At 49.6% G+C, this 14,710-nt stretch overlaps 1 protein-coding gene across 2 annotated transcripts in view; it reads right to left on the bottom strand.

The window, feature by feature from the left end:
- COG7 (component of oligomeric golgi complex 7) overlaps positions 1–14,710 on the bottom strand; it is a 73,503-nt gene that overhangs the window by 9,875 nt on the left and 48,918 nt on the right. Inside the window, exons 12-14 of one of the 2 annotated variants that reach the window (XM_078074692.1) lie at positions 9,994–10,180; positions 8,322–8,462; positions 2,721–2,804 (exon numbers count right to left, since the gene is read on the bottom strand). In XM_078074692.1, coding sequence (XP_077930818.1) covers positions 2,721–2,804; positions 8,322–8,462; positions 9,994–10,180 — 412 coding nt within the window. The remainder of the gene's footprint in view (positions 1–2,720; positions 2,805–8,321; positions 8,463–9,993; positions 10,181–14,710) is intronic. The other variant, XM_078074693.1, reaches the window with a different exon arrangement.

Here is a 14,710-nt window from a genome sequence, read left to right as displayed (position 1 = left end):
GTTTCAAAATAAGGTTGATTTTCAGGTTACGACAACATACCGCTTTTGTTTTTGTTTTAAAAAAAAAAAAGGCCTTTGAACCTGTTGCTTTTTTTGGGGGGGGGGTTCTATATTTATTCTGTACATTTAAACTTGATTCTGATTCTGTAAACTACAATTCCAAGGATTATCCAAGTAAGACCTTCCCTCTTGGCCTCACACACACCTACATGGTGGCAGACTTGCAGTCTCCCAGCCCAAAGGGAGATTCCGAACATTTCCAAACACCGAGTGTGGGCTGGTTGTACTTAAGGCTCAACATCCCCTGGTCCATCATGCTAACGAAACAGGGTGAGTTTGCTCTCCCTTTAAGGAGGCACATGGATGGTAAAATAAATTAAATCGGCATTTTTTTCTTTGCATTTACTTAGTATAATCTCTTACTCAATCTAGGTATGTAGGCCACTTTCCTCACTAGTAACAACCGCCACCATACACTTCAGCTTGAAAATGGCAACAAATGCATCATTTTTCCACAAGGCTGGAGGAAGAGAAGGATGCTGGTTTCTGGATTTGGGATCTCTCTGTTCTAATTACATGTGGCAGGCGCTTCCTGAATACCTACTATGTGCAAGGACCCTGGGGGATACTCCTGTGTTTGGTACAGCTTTCATCTGGGGCCATAACCTTCTGGCTAAATGCACGCACCCAGTTTTACGGGCAATGAAGTGTCAGGATCATTATACCTTGCATCTACGTTGTTTTTCATTTTTCAAAGCATTTTCTCCTATTGCACCCCTCCATAATGCCCATGCGGCTCTGGGTAGGTTCAGAAGGCATTCACTGATGAGGCAAAGTGTCGTTTAGGTGCAAAATTTCAATATTCTGACATCTTGAACTTCAACTGGTTGGTTGAGCTTGTGGGGATTGCTGTGGTTCCTAGACAGATCCCACGACTCCAGGTCTCCCTCGGGAGTTCTGTCCATGTTCATCTTTCAACAATCAATGTGGAAAGGGATGCTTACCAGTACGCCTGAGGATATTTGTCTACTATTCCCACATATCCAATAAATACTCCTTGATATCCGGTTTGGGTACGCTCAGTGACACAGGAAAAATGAAGAGCTTTGTGGTCAGATGGACTTGGGTTTGAGTTCTGGCTCTACTGCTGTGTGACCTTCCTGGTGTCATCATCTCTGACAGGAGGATGATCTCATACTTACTTCAAAGAGCTGTGCCAAGGATGAAATTAATGTGTGATACACGCATGAAGCGCCTGGCGTTCTAACAGAGCGGCCGAGGGATAAGCGGCCCCTCTTGCATTGCCTAGAGCCTCACTGCTTGCCCATGAAACACTACCGCCAACCAGCTCACGTTGTTGTTGTCAAGACAAAATTCTGTGTAGACCACACGCTACCTCATGGCACTGATAAAAGCCTCGCACTGTCCTTACACACAGTGTGTGTCCGGTAAGTGCTCATTTCCTGAGTTCAGGTCATCAGCCCCCAGGTACAATCCTTAACTCATGGGGGGTCACGGCAGGTGGAAAAGGGCCCTGGCCTGGAAACAAATCCGGGCCTCCCCTACTCCGCCAACATCTCAATTTCCTCAACTGTAAAATCATTCAATACCTCTCCAGTCCCTTCCAGCAACATCATTTCCTCAATCCATTTAGACTGTAACGCATAGTGTCTTAGTTCTAAAAATAAGATGATTCCCATTCGTCGTAAGAACCAACCCACATCTTAATAGTTTCATCAATACCGGTTTATGAGGTAATGCCCTGGGAGACAGGAGGAAAGTGATTGCCATTTTGAACTCGACACGGCTCCCAGTGAACAGAGAGAACAATGCCATCCTCCATGCTACCGCCAATGGGATCACCAGACACTTCTGATTATACAATAGTAACTTTTAAAATTTCTTTCTATCTCTTACAGTAGAGTCATAACTTACAAAGCAGTGGATTCTAAAGTGACAGCCTTAGGCAGAAGAAATTGCTTAACTCAGAATCGCTCTGGAGAATGTCAGAAGTCTCCAGCAGTGTGAGGTCCCCGTGGCTGGAGTACACTCCCCTCCCCGGTATTGAAGAGCAGCCAAGCTAGACTGCAGGAAGGAGTGAAAGGAAAGGCCATGTGCAGGGGGGCTGTCCATTCCCAGGGGTGAACAGAGAAGGAGGAAAGGACTCCAAGTGCCCTGCTCCCCTGTAGGGTTTATTCTGTTCTTTGTTAATATGGAGCCTCCAGAACTACAATTCTTAAGAGATTTCTTTCCTCCTGTGAAATTACCCATGAAAGCACTCCACACAGGGCCTGTTGCAAAGCAGATGTCACTAAAACGTTGGCTGAATTTGAATTCAGAACTACATACACACTGTTCCTCTGAAAAGTCGTCGAGAAGAATTTGCCCACCTGCGTCCTCTCCTCCCAAGTCAGAATCTCCTATGTGCACTCACACTGGGACGCCCTTACGTACCGGCCACACCTCACATCGGGAGAGAGGGAGGAGAGGTACGAGCATGTGAGGTTTTGAAATCAGCTTGTGTTTCGTCAGCTGATTGAATAAGGAAGTCAGCTGCCTTTCCTTAAAGTCCTGGATATGGAAGGAAATTACCCAAAAGCAAAGGTTCAGACAGCACCAACGCACTAATGACTACTTTCCCCGAAGGGCCAGAATCCAAAGACAAGGCAGGGTCCGCAAGGCTACAAGTGCCCCGGAGGAAAGTGCCCAGAAGCTCTTACGTTGCTGATGTACTCCAGAGGCGTGAGGCTGAAGGTGGGCAGGTCGTCAGTCAGCGTCTCACCAATGCCTGCTGTGCCCCAGCTCTAGGGCAGGAAGGAGAGAAAGCGATCAAGGTCACGGAAGCCAGGAGGCCCAGGAAAGCACCCCACGCCCGAAAATCCTCGAAGAGTGCAGCCTTCCTAGAGGTGTCTTTGCTCAGAGACGGCCTTGGGAATTGTCACTATTCGACAGACCAGGGATTTCTCACCAAGTCATCACCCTGAAGCCTGCCACCGAGAAAATAATCCTTTCTCTCTCCGCATTCCCACAGACCCATCAAACGGCAGCTCCTGCCTTCTCAACAGAACTATCTGGTGAGAACGGATCCCGTTTGTTGCTCCCACTCAGACCGTGAAGCAAAGAGCTGGATACCCTGTGGTCTGGGTTTCTCTACTCGGGCGGGCACGGGTTAAGAGCTGCTGGGCGCAGCTAGCCTCACTAACTCCTGGGTCTTCAGCACTCTGAAGAGACTAGGAGTGCCCCAAATCCTCCACAGAGACCCCATGTAAATCCCTATCTTGGGAGGGAGGCCTGGGAAGCCCCTTCTGGCTGCAGAAATATCCAAACCACATTCACCCACACTACTTCACTGCTTTTATTTCCACCTGCCTCCTAGATCTATTTCTCAACTGATTCAGACCTCAGAGGGAAAGGGATGGGAAGGAACGTCCAAATCCCACCAGCTGCCCCTTTGTCCTCTTTGTGATCCCTCTGTCTGGGGAGATGCTCTTCCTTCCGACATTTAAAATACCGAATGTCTACGGTATCTCTGTGTGAGCTTTCCCAGTGGTCTCTCTAGAGTCCGGCAAATTACCAGCACGTACATGGTTATGGAGTTCAGCTTGGCACACCTTCACACAGAAATCTAGTTTCTTAATTCCAACCTGAGTCACCCTAAAGCCAGCCTGGAAAACAAGGCCCTTTCTGGCTGCACTCCTGGAGTGACTCCCAGGTCACGCTGTAGCTGCTCTCTGCAGCTACCTGATGCCATCGGGTTGCTTGATCCTTTAAGCAACGTTCCGGGAATGTAATGACCATGTCCACCCCTGGGCTCCCGGCCCAGCCTAAGCCTCAGCTGCCCTCCCCACGTTCCCCAGCACCAGCTCAATTCTAATTTTCTTTGCTTGAGACAAGTTCTTTCCTTCCCCACCTCCGCCCCTAGTTCTAAACTCCTTGTTCTTGCTCGAGAATCCTCCTCTGTTTCAAAATAGCCTACTTTTCATCAGTTGACTCCCACCCCATGGAGAAGAAACACTGTGATCACCCACACGTACTGAGTGCCCGTGATGTGCAGAGCCCTGTGCCCCGCTTGGTGGAGAGGAGACAAAGAAATATAAGACTTGGTTCTTGCTCTCCAGAAGCTCCTTGGGAAACCAAGACCCCGCAACACACTCCCGTTATATACCCCAACACGTTCCCCGCCCCGTGCACACACACAGGCTTCCACTTAGGAGTTCTCCGTGGCAGAGGCAAGGTGTGATACTGTAAGAGTTCAGAGGAGCGAGGGCTCAGGGTGATTACAGGAGGAGTGGGCTGCAGGATGCCTGGGGTGCCGAGAGGGAAGACCAGAAGGAGAATGCATAGCTCTCAGACAGCAGGCTAAGAAAGGGCTTTATTTTCCACAAATAAATTGCAAGAGAGTGAGAGAGAGGAGGGGAGGGGAGGAAGGGAGGGAGAGGGAAGGAAGGGAACGGAAAGGTAACCTGTAGCTCATAAAAGACACATGGACCAATCCCTATGTGCAGAATGAACCTGGGTCCTGAGTCAAACAGTGAAATCGTGACTTTTACGACAACTGAAAATGTGAACACTGAATGGTATTAAGGAATCATTGCTAACTGAGGGGTGATTTGGGTCCTACGATTATTTTTAGTGTTGTTACACTTTAGAGAAAGGATATATATACGAGACAGACGGCCAGGAGCTGATCATGTCAAAGAGGGGTGATGGCGACATGGGGGTCGTTATACTCTTCTCCCCGCTCTTGTATATGTGCGAAAACTTCCCTAATAAAGTTCTGAAAGACAGACTATTCTCCTGGGCCTTGGGAGCCAGGCAAGGGTCCTGAGTGGTGGAGACAAAATCAGAGTGGTGCTTTATGAAGACTGACGCAGCAACTCGGGAGGATTGAGGGTGGGGAGGCAGGTAAAAAGCTGAAGGAACAGCTGGGAGAGGAGGAGAAGCCCAACGAGGACGGGGCCATGGAAACGGACGGGAGATCTCTTTAAAACGAAGGGACAATGCCACGTGGTGGTGAAGTCATTATCAAAGAGAGCTGTGGTGAGGGGGCAGAGACGAGAAGGCCGGGGAGGCAGAGGGGTGGAAGAGGGACGGAGCCCGTGAGGACGGGAGCGACACCTCAGGGCTGGGCTGCAGGGAAAGAGCCATGTCCCCCAAGCACACGCAGGGGACAAGCACTGCAGGCCGGCGGCCCCGGGGAAGGCTCCATGGGGAGGCAGGAGAGTGGCCAGGCAGAGGGCGGATAGGGAGAGCAGCCACAGTGGAAGGGGGTTTCAAGAAGGGCGGGTGGACAGGGGACGAACTAGGGAGGTGCTCTGCAAGTAGGGCGACTGGGAAATGCTGCAGGGTATTTTTTAATTGTTCAAAATTTATTGAAAAGTTCCTTCATATGGGCTTTTCTCTCCCATCTGTCACCAGATGATGTGGGCAAACGTCAACAATTGATTCTGAAATGGAATATAGTGTTGGTTTATATTCTTCAAATGTGAAAGGGTAATACAATTTACTGGCAAACATTAAAAGCAAACACTGAATGACCAGGGTTTAATTTTCAAATCCTTAGGGCCAAAGTGTTTGCCTTTGTGTTGTGTGCTTTCCTCCTGGCAACTCTGGGAGAGCTCCTCCTAATCTCTGAGCTGCCTGTCTCCATTCCCAGGGCCTCGTGGGGTGTTGCAGCACAGCCTGAGGAGGCAAGATTCAAGCAACCAAGAGCCCAACCACAGAGTGAGGTGGTGGGTGAGCAGTGGGAAGAGCTGAGCTTCCAGAACAGAAGGTCAAGATGTTAGGATCTGGGGTGCGGGGATGGGTGACACAGGTGACGGGGATCAAGAGCACACTTTTCGTGAGGAGCACTGAGTCGGGGACACAGTTGTTAAATCCCTGTATTGTACATCTGACACTCACATAACACTGTATGTTAATTATACTGGCCTAAAAAAGAGGTAAAAGAAAAAAAAAAAGGGCGCCTGGGTGGCTCAGTTGGTTAAGCAACTGCCTTCGGCTCAGGTCATGATCCTGGAATCCCTGGATCGGGTCCCGCATCAGGCTCCCTGCTCGGCGGGGAGTCTGCTTCTCCCTCTGACCCTCCCCCCCTCATGTGCTCTCTCTCATTCTCTCTCTCAAATAAATAAATAAAATCTTAAAAAAAAAAAAAGAAAAAAAAGATCCTGGTTCTTAACATTCCCATGAATCACTTGTTTTATCCTACAATACACATGAAATCATTTCTAAACAACTACAATGACATTACTACTAGCAATAAAATGACTGGATGAAGTTAAAAAAAATTTTTTTTAAGCTCTAAGAAAAATAAAGCAACCAGCTCTGGGGGTTGGGGACGGGAAGTATAAAGAATGCTAATCCCCTCATCTTTCAGAACAGCTCCAGCAGTACCAGCAGCTACGGAAAACAGAAGGGTGACTAACCAAAAACAATGACCCTGGCCTCTTAACGGTTTTCATAATCCTTTTTGTGCAACTTTGGAGAGATCTTCTGGGCGCTGATCCCTTTGAGGGGGAGAACCTATTATCTCAGGTTCCACGATTCCTTTCATTTCACTTCCTTTCTCCCTCTTCTACTCAAGTTCAAATAAATGTTATATTGTGTACATTTTGGCTTTTAAAAAAACAGCACGTGTAGTCCAGTTCCATTTCCTCTACGGATCTATCTACCCATTGGTGCCCATCCAGCCTCCGACGTGGGCAGGAAGAGGTGTCTGGGGGATGAGCACCACGTGTGCGCGCGGATTTCTACGTTGTGGGATTCTGAAGGGAGTTACTGCTGTTTTCATCGTACTGTCCTGTACTGCCTGAATTTCTGAAAATGAGTATGTGCAATTTTTACTTTAAAAAACTGTCATTCCTCTTTAAAAATGAGCACTCATTAAGCATCTTACTCTGTGGCAGCTAAGTTCTATCATCTTCGAAATGTCATGTAATCCTCATACAGATGCATGGTCAGAATCAGTGTGTCCCCATCTAATGAGATGAGGCTTACGTGGGAAGCTGATCCGACGGGACCATGCCAGGGATATCCCTTTTGCCACGCTGTGACAGGGGCGGCTCTCCTCCAGTCTCAACCCCCTCTTCCACTGCCCCCCCCCACCAGAAACACAGAATCTGACTGCGGTGGATCCCATGGCATTCTGCGGGAAAATCATAAAGAATGAAAATCATGGAATTTCAGGGGTAGAAAGAACTTTGAAATCATGTAGTCCAACCCCATTGTTTCATGGATGGGGGTTCTGAGATCCAGAGAGATCCACAGACTCCACCCAGGTCATACAGTGAAGAAGTGAGTGGCCCTTGAGCCCTGGTCTTGTATGCTTTCCAGAAGGCAGCAGGAAGCAAAGAACTTGTAATCATGCCTAAAGGGTTCTTGTTGCCTCCTAAAAGGATCTCCTGGTTATTAAAGACCCATAACTGGATCTTTCTCAAAATCCTATCCCAGAAATCTAAATGGCAGTGAAGAGATCAGAGCCACGGAAGTCAGAGCAGGTAGAGAAGCGACTGATGGGTAATCCCTTGAAAGGAGTCAGGACAAGCAGAAAAGGGTGCAAGGTGAGGGAAGGGAGGTGCTCCGGGAATAGCCATAGAAAAAAGGCATCAAGGGCGCCTGGGTGGCTCAGTTGGTTAAGCGACTGCCTTCGGCTCAGGTCATGATCCTGGAGTCCCGGGATCGAGTCCCACATCAGGCTCCCTGCTCAGCAGGGAGTCTGCTTCTCCCTCTGACCCTCCTCCCTCTCACGCTCTCTGTCTCTCATTCTCTCTCTCACAAATAAATAAATAAAATCTTAAAAAAAAAAAAAAAGAAAAAAGAAAAAAGGCATCAAGGACAGAAAACAGCAGAACCCCTTAAACCCCCGTCAAAATCACCAGGTCAGATCTGGTAAGGCACTCTCCTGGGTGAAGTTCCAGAACCAATGCTTATGAAAAGAATGCAATCTCCCCAGACAATTAGCCCCTCTGACCTGCCCCAGCCTATCCAGTGGCACATAATCTCCCTCACTTCTCCCTGAGAGGGCACAGCTACACTGCTCCGAATGGTGAAAGTTAATCAAGCAATAATAATAATCCCAGGAAGCAAGATGAAAATAAGGCATCACGGTGACTCCAATTAAGATAAGAAATTCTTGCTAAGCAGTGAGTTGCAAGGGAACAGTGAGTATGTACAGTGAGACTTTTAGCCAGGAGAGTTAGAGTGCTTCCTCCTAAAGCTCCTGGGGGTTGGGGGGCCAGGGCAGGGGGCGGTGCCCAATACTCAAAAGTGCCCGGGGAAGGAGGCAGCACCCAGGGGTAGGTCTGCGGTCGCGGGAAACTCACATCCATCTTGGAAACGAGTAGCAGCTGCTGTTTGATGCGCAGGAAAACGGAATCGAAAGCCAGCTGGTGGGCCTGCTGATTAAGCCGAGTCAGGGCCGTACGAGACGCAGACAGCAGGTTGTGATTACTTGACCCTTTTTCCTAAGACGAAAAAATGCAAAAGGCTGTGAGCGCCTGGTTCTAACCAAGGTTATCAGCTAGTTCAACATTTTGAAAAGCGCTTGAGAGGAAGACAGTGAGGGGGTGGGTCCATACAGTCACGGTTCCCAAGGCCGGCTGTGCCCTGGCACCCCCTGCGGAACATGCCGGATTACAGGTGCACACGCCCCACCTCGGAGCCACTGAATCCGAGTCCAGCAGGGTCCTGGAGCCCAGGGAGCAATGTTTTTAACTCACTTTTTCATGTAATTCTGACGCAACTGCTAACACAAGCTCATGGACTGGCCGTTTAGGAAAAATTAACTGATGACTGTCCCTCAGGGATAGAGGCAGAGGGAGAAAATGATCAGAAGTGTCAGGTATAAACAAGAGTGAGGGACGGGAGCCCGATTCCCAGTGAGGTCAGCTCAGTTACACTTGGCTGTGCAGCAGACTACGCACTACCTGTATGAGTCCCAAGGAATTCTAAACAGCCTGAGAAAATACAGAGATGGAAAATGTAACCTTAGTTTTGCTATTATAAATGAAATGATTGCAACAAACTAAACCAGATCAGCAATAAAGATAAACAGAGTTGCTTTAACCTAATCACGGAAGCATGGATGAATGAACCTGCACAACTGTTTTAAGAAGCGTTTGTCAAGCTCCAATGCAGCCAACTGGCAGGCCAAAGTGCACAGCGATGGGGAGACCATGTGAGGGCAATGATGAAGCCTCAGACACGGCCAGAGGCTCACGGTGCAGTCACCCCCAGAGCTTGAGGCCCATCAGGACACCCTGAGATTGCATTTGGTGCCAAGGGAACGGCAATGCCTCCTCTGCCTATCACCAAGACAGGTGGGGGGATGGTTCTGGAAAGGATGCTACAGCCTTCTTAGGATCCTGGGGCCATTCGAGGGTTGCCGTGTGGTTCACTCAATGTGTTGGGAGGTTCTTCCATCCCTAGATCCCCCAAGGGGCACAAATCTCAAAGTCAAGGGCAGCACTGTGATAGGCATCCTAAGAGCTTAAGCTAAAGGGACAGCCAGAAGGGAACACTTATCCTCAGGTCCTCCTGCTGCCATGAGGAGGATCAATTTCCATGGCAGAGTTGGGGGCCTCCTTTGTGGTTCTGCCCACTATTGGGCGGTCCACATTCTGGTCCCTTCTCTGCCATTCAGTAACCGGGGCCTATCCCTGCACTGGGGCCAGGGGCTACCCAGCTCCAGCCATCCTGCTGGCAAATCTGACTCTGGAGGGACATACAGCAAGCCCATGTGGCCACACATGTAAAGTCATGCTCTCCACACAGGCTCTACTGCCTTTTGTCAGTAATAAAGCTCCACTTCTCCAATGCCTACTCCTGTATGTCCATTTGTTCCCACCCAGTTTAGTTTATCAGCTCCTTAAAACGCAACATAAATGAGACCGAGAAAAGGCCGTGGGGTGCACTGCAGACTGCGGCCCACACTCAGAGCCGAAGAGCCTGGATCGGGGAAAGGGTGACAAGAATGCCATCAGTCTGGTCTCATACCTTGAGGGTATATAGTATTTCCATTAAACTGGCATATTCAGCAGGGTTCTCTTTCTGGAGATAATTATATTCTTGCCATGGGTTCTTGGCAGAGCTCTTCTTGTCTGTCAAGATGCTATCCTGAAACCCGGCCAGGCTCCGAGGGCTGTAGGAGTCAGAGAGGTACTTGCCGGCTGTCGATAAAATCCTGAAATGAAAGGGATGACCATTAGGCCCCGAGCTATTTGTACAGAACTTTCCTCTGGGAGCAGTTTGCTCCTTCCTAAATCCCAGGATATCCTTACGAGGCAGACTGATTGCGGGTCCGCTTTCTAAGAAAAGGAAGACATCCTTCGTCACTGAGGAACCAGTTGGACCTCGGGTGCAAGAGAGACACCAGGTGTTTCTAGTTCCTATTTGACACTTGGTCCACCAGCATCTGCCACCTTCCGAACACGACAGACCGCCTACGCGGGGCAGTCATCAGTTGACTACTATCTGGGATACTGTGCATTTTCCGTGAGGCCCTTCCTGTCTCTGAGAGCATCACTGTGTGGAACGGAGCCAAGGGGAGCCACCAGCACCTCAGCCACAGCGGCACAGACACGGTGGCCGCAGAGCTGGCCCTGGGAGAGCGGGGGCAGCAGCTCGAAGCACGCCTCTGGCCACAGGACTCACTGTCACATCATACAACTGGGCCAGTGTGGGCTTCGCATTCACCCGCCCCATAAGGTTTACTTTTGTGGTTTAGGTGCCACAGAGAGATCTACTGAGAGAAGCAAGCACTGTCCCATTTCTCTGAGGAGGAGAAGTGCCTGGAGGAGATTCTAGGTGACGACCAATGTCTAGGGCTTGAATCTTCTCTCCCCAACAAGGACAGCCTTCCCTGATGGGTGCTGCAAGTCCTCCGCTGTTTTCCCTGAGCCCAGCTTGACCGTCCAGCGTACACACTTGAACGTGCACAGAACCATATGAACATAGGCAACCAGGAGGACAGACATTCTATTACATCCCTGACCCCTCCTTGACCATAACTTCTCATGAAAAAGAATCGCCTTGGACCTGGCAGCTTTTAGGCTGAACTCACTTTTTAAAAAAACAAGCCCAGTGAACCTGTCAAGGAATGCGTGTACCTGCAAACAAACGGTGGGGCCTCAGGAACCAGCGCCTCTGCCACTAAGTTATGGTTCTCCCTGGTGCTTACGCCTCCAGGTGACTTCGGCTGGGTCTTTTGTCTGCCAAACTGTGGCCTGTTCCTGCCACCACCCTTACTCCCAAGTCTTCACTATTTGTGAGGACCAAACAGGGTGCTCTTCCCCTCTGAATTCCTAGCACCGAGCACAGGGCCTGGCCCACAGCGGGTGACCCTGGGTTTGCGAGCAGGAAGTTGGGAGCTGCCCTCTGGGAAATCAACTCCCCCTGGCAGGTCACGGCCATATGTGTCTCCACTCGGTCAGCTAGGGGGAGACTGGCACCAGTCTGCCATCCGCACTGAAGAAAAATAGGTATGTCAGAAATGTTTTAAGTATTAAAGATTACTGTTTAAAATGTCAGAATAGTGTGCTCTAAAATAAGAAACCAGGGCACCTGGGTGGCTCAGCTGGTTAAGCGTCTGCCTTCGGCTCAGGTCATGATCTCAGGGTCCTGGGATCAAGCCCCATGTCTGGGATTGAGCTTCTCCCTCTCCCCCCTGCTCGTGCTCTCTCTCTCTCAAAGAAATAAAATCTTTAAAATAAAATAAGAACCAAATCTAAAAAAAAAAAAAAAGTCGGAATAAATACAGTTCCAACCCTAAGGAAAGAACAGTATCTTTTCCTCCCAGCCTCCTCTTCATTCAGACAGATACCATTAGATGAACTAATCATCAGACTCAGAACTCCTAGGATGTGTGTTTTCTAGTACTGTGAACGAAACCTTACTGAAATGAACACTTGGGTCGCCTGGGTGGCTCAGTCAGTTAAGCACCTGCCTTCGGCTCAGGTAATGATCCCAGGGTCCTGGGATCAAGCCCCGCATCGGGCTCCCTGTTCAGCGGGGAGCCTGCTTCTCCCTCTCCCTCTGCCTGCCACTCTGCCTACTTGTGCTCTCTCTGTCAAGTAAATTAAAAAAAAAAATTTTTTTTTTAAATGAACACTATTTCTTCTCACTCACAAAGAAACATCTTCTCTTCGCTGGAATGGACTGTAAGCAGGTCTTGGGGATGGCAGATAATTAAACAGTCCTCACCCTCAAGAAGCTCAGAGATTAATGGGGGAGTCCAACCTGCACCAACGCGCTAACGGCTGTGCGGGGAGACAGCAGTAAGTACGCACAGAGGAGGGAGGAACTGATGTCACACTTCCATCTGCTTCCTCAACTCATCTCCTTTCATGGAGGGCTACCCAGTTCTTTATAAGCCATGGAAACTTGTAAATTTATATTGGATCCCCCAAACCTGATTTTCCCACTGAATTGTCTCACTAAGACCTTATCCTGTGCCACACCACTGTGCCAAAAATCAGTGATGGGTGCTGTGAGAGTATAGAGGGGCCACGCCTATCTCCCTGTATCTCACCCGACCTGCCCAGTGCACCAGAAAGCCCTCCAGTGGCACTCAGCCCACCAGTCACAAAACGATCCCTTTCTGCAAGGAGGTGATCTTAAGAGCCCCAAAGCCAATGTCACTCATGTCGCTGAAGTAATCCGGAGTGTTCTGAGCTATTGCCTTTGCCACCTTTGGGGGGGGGGGGGGTGTGGTCCTTGGGCCAAGTCTGGGTTCTGCAGGGGAGACTGAGGGGAGATTGACAGGCAGATAAGATAAGCTTTATAGGCAGATGCCACACCCGTGGCCTCCCGAATGGGAACACAGATGGTGACCGTCTCTCTTTTCCCTTTCCAGGATCAGCGCTTCCAGAATGATGTCACCTCTTAAAGAGACTCCCTTGGGTACGCCCAGTTGGTTCTCATCTCAAGCCAAAGCTCGGGTCAGACTTTCAGCTTCTCTGGGCTGCAAAATGCAGATGGAGAGGCTCATCCTGTATCCACCACAACCTGTTCAGCTTCCTAACGAGATCCTTCTTCTCCTTTTAGAATGTAATAATCACAGTCATTAAGAGATTAGGGAAAACCTGTACATCCTGATATGGAAAGACGTCTGCTGCACACACGCAGAGAAACCCAGGTCCAGGGTGGGACGCTAATTTGTGAGAAGGACAGTGTGGGCAGTGCAGGGCTGACACACTCTGGACGGCTCAGCTGATGTCCAGGTTCAAATCACTGCCTCATGGTTCCGTGACCTCAGACGCAGCTATTTCCACAGATCATTTCTTTTACTTAAGTTACTACCTGTGCCAGACTCCATGCCGCAATGTCCCTTTGTCTGTAAAAATGCGGATGAACAGTACCTACCTCTTTGGCCGCTGGGAGGATCAATGACTCAATTCCTGTGAAGTCCTTAATATAAGCTCAATAAATATTACGGGTGGGGGCAGATGTTAATAATGTTTCTTCTAAAGAGAATTTTGAGGGTGAGTGGTTTCCGTTTTTATTTTGTATACTCGTGAACTGTTTTCATTTTTGCCAGGCTATAATTACTACTGAAATTAAGAAAATAAGAAGCTGTATGCCCTTCTTTTAAATACATAAATGTTACACTTTCAGCTCTTCCCAGGAGCCCTCTGAAAACTCAGGCCCATTCACCCTCCACCACAGGCTCCCCTCACTGTGTGTGCGTGTGCGCAGGTTGGCATGCGTGTGTGCGGGGGGGGTTAATGGTCACGGCGTTTATATTATTTACACACACTCCACTACATATCCGTGGTGTTGGGTTCTATTCGGTCCAGGAAGTCACATCATTTCTGTGCTGGGCTGCTCGGGAGTTCCGTACAGCAGCAGCTACCTGTTCTACCCCGTGGTGAAACACTGCCCAGGACCAGAACCACTGTGGGAGGTCATGAACTTGACAGTCCGTGGGCTTGGAAATGCAAGAGACAGAAAGTGGCGAGAAGGAGAAACAGCTGCCTCGGAGTGCTGACCCCGCTGCTCGGCCACTCATCCCCAGCTCCCACCAGGGGGCTGTGTTGCCACGAACAGCCCACCCCACACCGCCCCTCCCACCCCCTCCAGCTTTCGCTGCACAGTGGGCCACCACCAGAAATTCCCTCCCGCCCAGATTACTTCAGGACAATAAGGAATTATCCGAGAAAGAGGTGACGGGGGCGCCTGGGTGGCTCAGATGGTTAAGCATCTGCCTTCGGCTCCGGTCATGATCCCAGGGTCCTGGGATCGAGCCCAATGTCCAGCTCCTGGCTTAGCGGGGAGCCTGCTTCTCCCTCTGCCTCTCCCCCTGCTCGTGCTCTCTCTCTCTCTCTCTCTCTGTCTTGAATGAATAAATAAAAATCTTTAAAAAAAAAAAAAAAGGTGATGGGGCTGCTGCTAGGCCCTCAGACTACCATACAAAACAGACGTCTTCCCCCAACTCCTGGAGAACACAGAAATCAGGGGTCCCAAGGGAATGAGAGATTTAGGTGTTTGTAAAAGGAAGGAAGGAAATTTGGGAGGCTGGAGCCCTTTGAGGGGAAAACCAGCCTGAACGGGATGACTTCAGGGCAATGGAAAGCCCTGGCAGGTATGAGAACAGAGAAAGGAGGGGAAGAAACTTTTCCTAGGGCTGATCCCGGAAATCCTCCTTGGACACACACTGCCCTTGTAAGCAGACCCCGGGAGGCTGGCTGGGTGTACCCTGATTCTGTGGGCTGCC

This window comes from Halichoerus grypus, chromosome 6 (genome assembly GCF_964656455.1).
Source record: "Halichoerus grypus chromosome 6, mHalGry1.hap1.1, whole genome shotgun sequence".
Lineage (NCBI taxonomy): Eukaryota > Metazoa > Chordata > Mammalia > Carnivora > Phocidae > Halichoerus > Halichoerus grypus.
This window is presented reverse-complemented; position numbering and strand designations above follow the sequence as displayed.